At 65.3% G+C, this 10,686-nt stretch overlaps 2 protein-coding genes across 2 annotated transcripts; one reads left to right on the forward strand and one right to left on the reverse strand.

Moving 5' to 3' along the window:
- Positions 1-19: 19 nt before the first annotated feature.
- Positions 20-7,106, forward strand: AMSG_00450 (coiled-coil and C2 domain-containing protein 2A; the record flags this gene model as incomplete). Its single annotated transcript, XM_013907275.1, has 3 exons — positions 20-1,198; positions 1,676-3,260; positions 3,302-7,106. The coding sequence occupies 3 exons, from the start codon at positions 20-22 to the stop codon at positions 7,045-7,047; spliced, it is 6,510 nt and encodes a 2,169-aa protein (XP_013762729.1). The 3' UTR covers positions 7,048-7,106.
- On the reverse strand, positions 6,865-10,577 carry AMSG_00451 (uncharacterized protein; the record flags this gene model as incomplete). Its single annotated transcript, XM_013907276.1, has 1 exon — positions 6,865-10,577. One exon carries the CDS (start codon positions 10,575-10,577, stop codon positions 7,071-7,073), a length of 3,507 nt encoding a protein of 1,168 aa, XP_013762730.1. The 3' UTR covers positions 6,865-7,070.
- Between the last annotated feature and the right edge of the window lie 109 nt (positions 10,578-10,686).

A 10,686-nucleotide genomic window follows, 5' to 3' on the forward strand; every position in this document is an offset into this window, starting at 1 on the left:
TATCAACACCGCCTCACATATGCACACTCCGAGCATACTGACGCTGCTGGCAGTAGGTCTGGCGGCGCGGGTGGCTCTGTTGGCTTGGGCCGAGTGGCAGGACGCCGTCTCGCCGGTCAAGTACACCGACATCGACTATGCCGTCTTTACCGATGGTGCGGCCGCAGTGGCTGCAGGCGGCTCGCCGTATGATCGCGCCACATACCGGTACACGCCGCTGCTGGCGTGGCTGCTGGTTCCTAACGTCACATGCTTTGCCCTCTGGGGCAAGCTTGTCTTTGTCGCCGCCGACATGCTCGTCGCTTGGCTCCTTGCCGCGACACTCGCCGCCGCTGGCTGCCCGGAGCCGGCCCGCGCCCCGGCAGTCGCCGCTTGGATCCTCAATCCCATCGTCGCTGCCATCTCTACCCGCGGCTCGGCCGAGGCCCTCATAGTTCTTCCGGTCATCGCCACCGTCGCCGCACTCGCCGCCCGCCGTGACGCGCTTGCCGGCGCCCTCCTTGGCCTCGCCGTCCACGTCAAGCTCTACCCGGTTGTCTACGCCCCGGCCTTTGTCATCGCCCTCGCCCCGCCCGGCCCGCCCTCGCTCACACGCTGGGTGTGGGCAAACTCTCGCGCCTGGGTCTTTGGCCTCGCTGCTCTGGCCTCGTTTGGCGCCCTCACCGCGAGCATGTACTACCTCTACGGCGAGACTTTTCTCGATCAGGCCTTTCTTTACCACGTCCGGCGGACCGATCCACGCCACAACTTTTCGCTTTACTTTTACCCCATGTACCTCGCTGACACTGCTGGTGCTCCCGCTCCTGATGCTGCCGCACCGGGAGCCCTCGGCCTCGCCATCCGCCTCCTCACCTCGCCGTTTGCCCCGCAAATGGCCCTCTGCGCCATCCTCGGCATGACTCTGGCCCGTATCCATCTTCCCTCGGCGCTCTTTGTCGTCACCCTCGCCTTTGTTGCCTTTAACAAGGTCATCACCTCGCAGTACTTTGTCTGGTTCTATGCCCTCCTCCCGCTCGCCACCCCTGCGTCCGATCTCTCCTGGCGCGGCTGGATCGCCGTCTTTACCACCTTTACCGCCGGCCAGGCCACCTGGCTCTCACGTGCCTATCATCTCGAGTTTGCCGCCGACCCCTCGATGTTCCCGCAGCTCTGGTGGGCCTCGGCACTCTTCCTCCTCCTCAACGCTTTCCTCATCGCGGTCATCATCCGCCACATCCGTCCGCTTTCCTCCCGAGCCAAACGCGACTGAACTTGCCGTACACCCCCTACTCCCCTTCACGCACACACACACACACACTCTCTCTCTCTCTCTCTCTCCACTATCTCTCCATTTCCTCTAACACGGCGATCAGAGCCCAGCAGCTCCTGGCGGACCACGGTCGCTGTCGTTCGCCTGATTTCGGTCGCCCCCTTCCCACTCTTGACGACACCGCTCTCGATCTCGCCCAGCGCCATGAGGTACGCCCCCTCCCCACCACCACCACACCACACACATATACACACACACACACACACATACATACGCACATACACACAATATTCCTTCCCCTCCCTCCCCTCTCCTCTCCATCTTCCCCACTCCTTCTCCCCGTCCCCTCTGCCGTACACCCGTGCCCAGAACAGCCCTTGGCGCCAAACCGTCCGGCGTTGGCGCCATTTGGCACGCCACTCACAGCACCCCGCCATCTCCACCTCTAGCACGGCCTTTGAGCGCGCCAAGGAATGGCGCCGCAAGCTGGCCAGCGAGAAAGAGTTCGGAACTACAGAGCCAACGGTGCTCTCGACTGCGGTACTCAATGCCTCATCGTCGTCGGCCTTGCCTGGTCCGTCCACCTGGGCAGGCGTCTCAGCCTTCCACGTCTCCGAGGGCCTGGTCTCGGTCCCGGGCAGCTCGACGCCACCGCCCTCGGGCCGCCGTCGCCGCCGTCCGCCACCAGGCTCTGCGCGTGCCGCGCAAGCGCCCAGAACTCCTGCTACGCACACTCCTGCCGACGGTGACGTCTCAGGCTTGCTTGACGCTGACGCCGGCACTGCCGGCCAACCGTCGACCCTAGCTGCCGATCACCGCCGCCGCCGGGCTACCGCGTCAACGCCCGCAGGCGCTGTCGACGAGCCCGTGCTTGAGCCCAAAGACCGCGAGCTTGTCGAGCGCCACGAGGCTATGTACGGCCGCGCCCGAGACCAGCCGCCCCTCGGCTCACCAGGAGGCTCAAGCATCCCGCGCCGCCGCCGCCGCCCGCCGCCCGGCTCAGCCCGCCAGCCTGCCGCCGCTCCTGCCGCCGCACAGCCCGCTACAGGCGTGCCGCTGGCCCGCAACCCGGATCAGACCACCCGATTTGACCCGGCCCGCCGCTCGCCGACCGCAAAGCGGGTGCTCCAGACTCAGGCCTCCGCCGCCGCCCTCGCCGAGGGCCAGCTCTCCGGAGAGCGACTTCGGCAGCTCGCCCTGCAGCGCGGCGGCTTTACCGGTGGCATCCAGGATCCGCAGGCTGAGGCTGACGACGAGTATGCGCTCCGCCCTGCCTTTACCTTTAAGGCTCCCATCTCTGACGACCCTGTTGTTGCCCGGCTCCGCCCGCACGTTCTCGGCACCATGTCCGACGTCGCTGCCAACGCCTCCGCTGCCCGCGGCCCGTCCGCGTCCGGCTCTGATCTCGAGGCTGCACGGCCTCCGGTATTCGACCCCGAGGCCGACGGCCTCTATGTCGGCCGCCAGCCGCAGCTGGGCAAGCGCAACTGGCAGGCCATGAAGACCCGCCTCGGCCTCGAGGACGAGCTCGCTGCCTCGGATCCCGGCGCAAAGTCGCTCACGCGCTGGCTCCGTGACGGTGAGCTCGTCGTGGAGGCCGACTTGCTCAAGGACCGTGTCGAGCGCCCGACTCACTTCCCCACAGACACCGACGTTCTTTTCCAGGTTGTGCAAACCAAGCCGGTGCCGTCGGCCCAGGGAGTCGTCCTCGAGTCGCGACCCAACTTCTTCACCCTCAACGTCGCCGTCGAGGACGTCGAGTTCCTCGACCACCCGCTCTTTCGTGAGGAGGAGCTCCTCGCCCGCGCCCTGCAGCTCATGTACGCCAAGTACGTTTCGCTCCGCGAGCGCGACCTCGTTGTCTACTGGTCTCTCCGCCTCGCTGCCCTCACCGACGCTCTCGCCGCCGCCCTTGCCGATGCCGGCTCAGACGGCTCAGACAACGACGAGAACAAGGGCCTTGCCCTCGACACCTCGCTGGATGCCTCGTTCATGCGCCGCTCAGCCACAGGTCTCAAGGAGCTGGCCACCCGCGGCGCGAGCGCCGGAAAGGCAAGCACGCCCGGTTGGGCCCTGTCTCTCTCACACGCTCGCAGTCGTACGTCTTTCAGGTTGATCAGGCCGACCTCGAAGCCATGCATGCCGAGGACCATGCCTCTCACATCCGCAAGCTCAAGCACGACATTCGCGAGGCCCGTCGCAACCTCGACATTGTCGAGCTCGACGAGCGCGTCGTCATCTACGACATGATTCAGACCTGGACTCTGCTCAAGGCCCAGCGCGCAGACCAAGGCCTCGTCGCCACCCCTGTCCGCCTCGTCTTCCGCACCACCGCCACCAACGAGGCCGAAGACCGTGAGGCGCGCGCTCGTGAGATTGAGGACCGTGTCGCCGAAGCCGCCGATGAGGCCGAGGCTCTGCACCAGGCTCAACTCGAGGCCTACGCCGCAGCCATGGCCGAGTATGAAGCCCATTGCGCCTCGGCCGCTCAACAAGATCCGAACAACGAGGACGCAGACGCAGATGAAGACGAAGACGCTGCTGGCCCGTCGGCTGCCGCAGACGCTGGTGACGCAGCCGAAAACTCGCCACGCCCAGCTCTCGAGCCGCCGTCGCCGCCGCCGCCGCTCGACTTTGACGCCGACGCTGCACGCGCTCAGATCGAAGAACACCTGACAGCCACCAAGCGCGCACCGGGCGCTCCCATCCTTGTCCCAGTCCTCTCCCTTGACATGCCGCTCACTGCAGACGACCAAGTCTCGGCCGCCGAGGCCTCACGTCGCGCAGACCTCCGCAAGGTTGCCTGCCACATCAGACTCGTCGCCAATGAGGTCAATGTGACCGAGACCTCGTCAGCCAAGCTAGTCTGGCCTGACCGGTCTATTCCGTTTCACGAGGGCTTTGGCCTGCAGCTCTTTTCCTGGCCGCAGCTCAAGCTCCAGCTCTACTCGTCGGGACTCTTCAAGTCGCTTCTTGCCGAGACCGAGCTGAGCGTGCCTGGTGAGGCTGGTGCGCTGCAAGTGGGTGAGAACGCCGACTTTGATGCATACTACCTCGTTGCGCCGAGCGCCATGAAGACCCAGAGCTCGTCGCACACCACCTCGCAAGCCGTCTCGCTCCTTGCCAAGTACCTGCCGCGCAGCGCGCGACAGGCGCTCATCGGTGACGCCGATGCCGGTTCTGGCGACACCCTCTCCCGCCACACCGTGGCCAAGGTCCGCGTCAGGCTGGCGTGGGGCGCGTCGCCGACGTCAGACGGCCTTGCAGCCGCGCCTCGCCGCCCTCCGGGCCTTCACCGCTTGGCGCTGCCGAACTCGATCGACGCGCTCTCGTCTTGGGCTTGCGAGCATGACATGGATCCGTCCGAGCCGCAGAACGCTGCTGTCCTCGAAGCGCTCGCCGGCGGCTCGACCGCCCTTGCCACACCGGCCAACATTGAGCGGCTCAAGAACTGGGTCCGCGACTTTGACCTCGATCCCAACGACCCGCGCAACGCCACCGTCCTTCATCTGCTCTCTGGCCTTGGAGGCACCATCAGCAATGACTCGGGGCTGGCCAGAGCCGTCGGGCCCGGCGGCTCGCCCAAGCGTGGTGCCAATGTGTTTGGCGCCCTTCGTGGTGGCGCAAGTTCCGCTGCCCAGTTCCGTACCGGCGCTGCTGCCCACAACCTAGTCCTGCCTGGGGCCTTTGCGCCCGGCCAGCGCAGGCTCGATCTTCTTGCGCTTCGCTGGCAGCGGCCTATTGCGTACTCGGGCCCGATTCCGCTGGAGGACTCGGCCATTCGGGAGGCATGGTTCGACGCCGCCAACGACTCGACTGAGGTCGTCATTGCACGCGACCAGTATGTGGCGCGCGTCCGTGAAATGACCGCCACCGCCGGCTCGCGCCGTGGCTATGACTCACGCAGGGCGTACGACTTTGCCGAGGTTGTCGCCGAACGGCCGCCGCCAACCTTTGGCCTCGCCTTTGCAGGCATTCTCGAATGGTTCCAGCCGCGGCGCCGGTTCAAGCCGACGCGCGAGACTCGAATCGCCAAGACCGTGGCTGTCCACCGCGCCGAGCTCGTCATCAAGGTTGTTCGCGGCTACTCGATTCCCGACCGCGAGCCACTTGCAGGCGAGCTGCCGGGTGCCAACTCGCCGCTGGAGCACACCTTTGCGCTCGGTGCAGGCGCCGCCACTGGCGCGTCGACTGGCAACATAACGTTGCCCGGCAACGCGCCTGAGCCCGAGAATCAGGTCGAGCCTGTGGTCCAGATCCGGTTCCAGGACTCACTCGAGTGGACCCACAAGTCGCTCGGCGCCAATCCGGTTTGGAACGACACAATTGTGTTCGACATCACGCCGCCCGACGGCAACTTTAAGCCCGAAGTCCTTGCCACCATGCAAGACGTGGTCTACTTCAACATCTTTGACTCCAAGGTCGCGCCGTTTGAGAACTTTATGGACGAAGACGAGCTCAAGTTTATCATTCCGCGCCACAATGTGTGGCTCGGCACCTTTGGCCTTCCCTTCTCCACCATTTACTCCAACTCGCTCCTCCAGGGCCGGTTCCACGTCAACGTCCCGCTGGTCTCGCCGGGCTACGTCCGCGAGCGTGCGCCGGCATCGGTCGCTGTCGAGCACATCTCGCCGTACGCGCCGACCATGCTCGAGCTGTACATCACGACCCGGCCGGCGCTGGAACCGCCGCGGGCTGTGGCCGAAAAGTCGGTCTCGCGCGAGACACCCGAGTTTCTCGCTCATGCCCGCAAGTGGGAGAAGGCGGTTCGCGGCTCATCGTCGTTTGGCAACCGCGTCCTCGAAGTCCTCGTCGCCGATCAGTCGCGCGCCTCAGTCTTTGTCTGCCGCTACATCCGCCCGATGGCACCGCCGGCCGAGCTCACCACCGCCAGGCAGATCCTACGCTACGTCTCGCTCATTCCGTTCCTCTCTGACTCGGCGGCCTTTGCCGGCCGGCGACACGTGTGGAACACCATGGACGAGTTCTTCGAGTACGGCGTCGGCGATGAAGAGGAGCACGCACTCCTCCTCGCCAACTACTTCCTTCATTCGGGCCTCCGCGCCTACGTCGTCCTCGGCCGTGGCATTCCCGAGGGCGAGACTGCGTACGTGCTCACCATTGGCGACGCCGGCCAGGTCCATCTTTGGAACGCTCACGCCGGCAAGGTCTACTCGGCCCACGACCCGGACATTCCGCTCCGCTCCATCGGTATGGTCTTCAACGAGCACAATCTCTGGGCAAACATTCAGGAGGAAGACGCGCCGTGGGTCATGTCGTACAACATCCACAACACCTCGCAGTGGAAGCCGTTCTTCACCCGTGCCTTCTCACCTTCGCTCGACACAGTCCAGCCGCCGTCCATCGACTACGCGCCCGTGCTCCGTGACACCGTCGACGACGTCACCCGCCAGGTCCGCAAGGCCATCCGCGAGTCGCTCGAAAAGTGGCGTCTTGCCGAAAACCTCTCTATCCGCTTCAACTCGCAGTGCAACCTTGCGCTTCGCGACCTGCTCGAGCGCTTTGAGCGCCACTACCAGGGCATCGAGGTTCTCCCGCCCGACGCGCACCGCGCCGAGCTCTCGCGCCTCCTCACCACCTACGACATCACCGGCTTTCCGGTTCACATGCCGTTTACTCACGTCGACCCGTTGGTCGAGGCCGTCCGCAACACAGGTGTTCACCTCAACAAGCACCCGCGCTCGCAGTGCGCGCTTGCTGTTTTCGTCCACCCGTACCCCAACAACGTGCTTGCTGTCTGGGTCTACGTCGCCTCGCTCACACCTCGCGATCTGTAGCAGCCACGTAAAAGGGGCCCTGCTCATCTCCGGCTCCCCGTCGACGCCACCGACGACCGTCGGTTGCTTGGTGTGAGCGGAGAAGCCGGCGAGATAGCCCTGCTACTGCTGCCGGCCGCAGGCGAGAGAGCAGGCGGAGACGACGACGACGCAGACGATTCCCGACGTGCCGCAGCGCGGGCACGGGCCTCCTCCGCGGCGCGGGCGCGGATGCGGGAGAGAATAGCACGGAACTTGCGCTGGATGCGGAGGACGCACATGGTGACAAGCTGGACGTGTGCGCGCTTGGTCGAGGTCTTGGCGCGGGTAAAGGCCTGCAGGCGGCGCTTGCCGTGCTCGGCGCGCGCTGTGATGACCCCACGAAGAGCTGCCATCTCGTCGGCAAGGTAGCTGACCGGGATCTCGCCTTTGGAGTGTTGGGTGGCCAGCTGCGAGGTAGCGACAAGGGCCAGCAGCTCGCGGTAGACGGCGAGCGAGGCGAGCGGGTTGGCGGTGTGGCGGAGCTCCTGGAGAACCAAGTTGCGCGAGTCGACAAGCCGCGCGTGCATGGCTGAGGCAAACGGCAGCGGCGAGTTCTTGAGCGAGTCGAGCTGATCGATGACCACCATCTGCAGTTGCGTCCAGTCCGTCTTGAGCGCCTCGTACAGCGTCACAGCCTCGGCGTCAGTGAGATCGTACGCCGGCGCGCGGTACGGCCGACCATACTGGTGGGTGAAGAACTTGGTGTGCATGAGGATGTACTCGAACGAAGACCACGAGACCGCAGCATCAAGCTCGGGGTGTGCCGCCGTCACACCCTCCGAGTACTGCTTGTCGAGAGCGACCCTGAAGAGGTGGACAAGATCTTGCTCGTCGAGCACGCCAAAGTCGAGCTCGCGCCAGAGCGAGAGATAGTCGAGGAGTGAGAGCGATCCCTGTGAGTGCAGATCCAAGGCGTGGAACTTGCGAGCAGCCGACTTGAGGGCCGAGCCCATAAACTCTTGGAACTGGCGCAGGGCAAGCTCGACAAAGGTGTCAAAGCGGACGCGCTCGTCGCCATTCCACGGGCGGTTCACAAGGAGCTCAACGGTAGCCTGCGGTGTGGCGGTGGCGTTGGCGTTGACCATGGTCATAAAGCCCTCAAAGACGTTGGTGTCGAGGGCAGGGAAGACAGACCGCAGCACGTCGGCGCACCGCCGGGTGCAAATCCAGAACGGGCGCCTGGTGTCGGGGTTAACTGGATACGGAATACCTGCCGTCGAGTTGTCGGCGACGGTGAGCACAGCCATGAAGAACTGGAGCGCCGGCGGCGGGAGGTCCTCGTCGAGGAACCGGCCAAAGATGTCGATCCAGAGATCTTCGCGACGGTACTTGTCGACAGCCTGCACAATGTCGTACGCGTACTGGTTGACGAGTGAGCGCCGCGAGTAGGTCCGCAGAAGAAACTCGTAGACAAACTCTGGAAACGGCTGCGCAAGAAGCGGTGTCTCCTTGTGCTGAAGCTCGGAGATCTTGGCGTAGTACACAAGGCCGATGATTTTGTCGAGCCAGGCCTTGGACTTCACCGCCCGGCGGACCTGAAAGCCCGGTTCGAGGTGCAGCCGGGCGCACCGCCGGGTGAGCGCGTGATACAGCGCTTTGTGCAACGCGTTCGAGTCATTCTCGGCCTTGAGCTGAAACAGCTCGTTGAGAAGCAGGTTGCGCTCGTAGCGCCACCGCTGCTCACGGGGATCAAGCTGATGCGCCCGCCCGCTTCCGCCCTCAGCCGCAGCCACAATGGCGACATCGCCGCTGAGCGCCAACGTCGCCTTGGCCTCGGCCATTTGGGTCAGCTCTTGGATCTCAGTGAGGAGCTTGAGCCGCTCGGTCTCCCACTCCTGAACCTTGGAGCGGATCGAGCGCGGCGGCCCAGTGGCGGCGGCGTCGGCGTCCTCGGCGCCCGGCAGGGCATCGACGTTGCCAGATGGCAATGCCGAGGTCTCCAGCTCGAGGCGCAAGACCATGGCACGCGCGTCGCGGAGCTGGCTGTTGAGGCTCTTGATCTCAGACTGGTACTTGGCGTTGACGAGCTCGAGTGAGGCGATTTTGCGAGCCATCTTGGTCGTCTCGTTCTGTAGACGCTCGATGGTGACCGTCTTGATGTTGAGCTCCATGCAGAGCGCGTCCATGTTGGCAAACTTTTCCGAGAGCAGTGCCGAGGTGCCCATCTCCTCATGCCGGCGGGCACGGTCCTGCAGCTCGTGGAGCTCGATCTCCTGCGACTCAAGATGCGACTCGAGGAGAGCAATGTGAGCCGTGAGCTGCGACTCGCGCGTTTGCATGTGCTCGGCGTAAGCCTTGGCCTCGGCCTCAAACTGCTCGCGGGCGAGTCCGAGTGCCTCCTCGCGGTTCGTCGCCGCCTGCCGCAGACTCTCGACTACGGTGGGAACGAGGCTGAAGAGTTCGGAGATCCGGGCCCAGAGAACATACAGCGCCGAGCCCTGCTCGACCGAGTGGACCATGACTTGCCGCGCGACCTCGTGAAGGCAGACCTCGAGCACCTGTTCTTCCGCAAGCAGGGCCTCGAGTGAGTCGGACGGGCTTGCGCCGCGCAGTAGCTCCCGCTGTGCGTGCAGCATCTGGTCCATGGCAAGCCGCAGGTGCTTGGCCTGGCCCGCGCCGTCCTTGAGCACGCCAGAAGAGCGTCCCGGAAAGACGTTGACGTCAAAGGTACCATCAGCGTACGAGTTGACCTCGCACGACGCCAGCTCGGGTGCCACCACCGTGGTCTTGCTACTCACGTGGTAGGTCGGCGGAATGAGTGTCGGTGGCAGCTCGCCCTCGTTGGCTCGGGCGTGAATGACCATGTCGGCCCACGACGGCGGATCAGTCGGCGGAAGCTCGTCAGCTGCCGCCGATGCGGCCCAGCGGTAAAAGTACGGCTTGGCTTGCGCCCGCGCCGCGAGAATGTCCAACATCCGGCCCGAACTGGCATCAACACGCATACGCGACTGTGACCGCGACTGCGACCGGCCGTGTCGGAGCGCCCGTGGCCCCGGTGCCGTAGCTGGTCGGGACCGACGGTGCGGCGCAGCCAGGTCAGCCGGCGGCGCCGGCGCCGCCGGCGGCGCCGGCGCGGGCGCGGGCATCATCGGCCGCACTACGGCCGCATCGTAAGCCTCGGCAGCTTTGGCAGCTTCGGCAGCCTCGGCAGCCTCGGCGGCTTTTGGGTTCTTTCCGCGGAAGAGAGTGACCAGTGAGGCAAGCTGCGGATAATCGGCGAGCCGCTGCTGGGCAGTGGGCGGGCGCGGCGGAAGGCTGCGCTCAGGATCAGGACAAGGCGGCTCCGATGACGACTGCGATTGGAACTGCGCAGCGCGCGCCGGAACTGGCTGTGGACCACGGCGAGTCTTCCGGCGTCCGGCCGACTGTGCTCGCGGCGCACGAAGCTCTGCTGATGTCGGCCGCGAGACCGGCCGCCGGCGTAGGCGACGGGCCGACTGGGACGCTGGTCGCGGGCGGCGGCGCACCCGTGCCGTTGTGGGCATGAACCGCATGGCCGCGTCAGACATGGGCCGTGGGTATGGGCCTTCCATGGAGAAGGAGCTGTGAAATATGAGGGGAGGGGGGGAAGAGAGAGGAAAAGGGGGGGGGGGGGAGGGAGTGGTGGGGGGGGGGGGG

This window comes from Thecamonas trahens (assembly GCF_000142905.1).
Source record: "Thecamonas trahens ATCC 50062 unplaced genomic scaffold supercont1.2, whole genome shotgun sequence".
In the NCBI taxonomy this organism is placed as follows: domain Eukaryota; order Apusomonadida; family Apusomonadidae; genus Thecamonas; species Thecamonas trahens.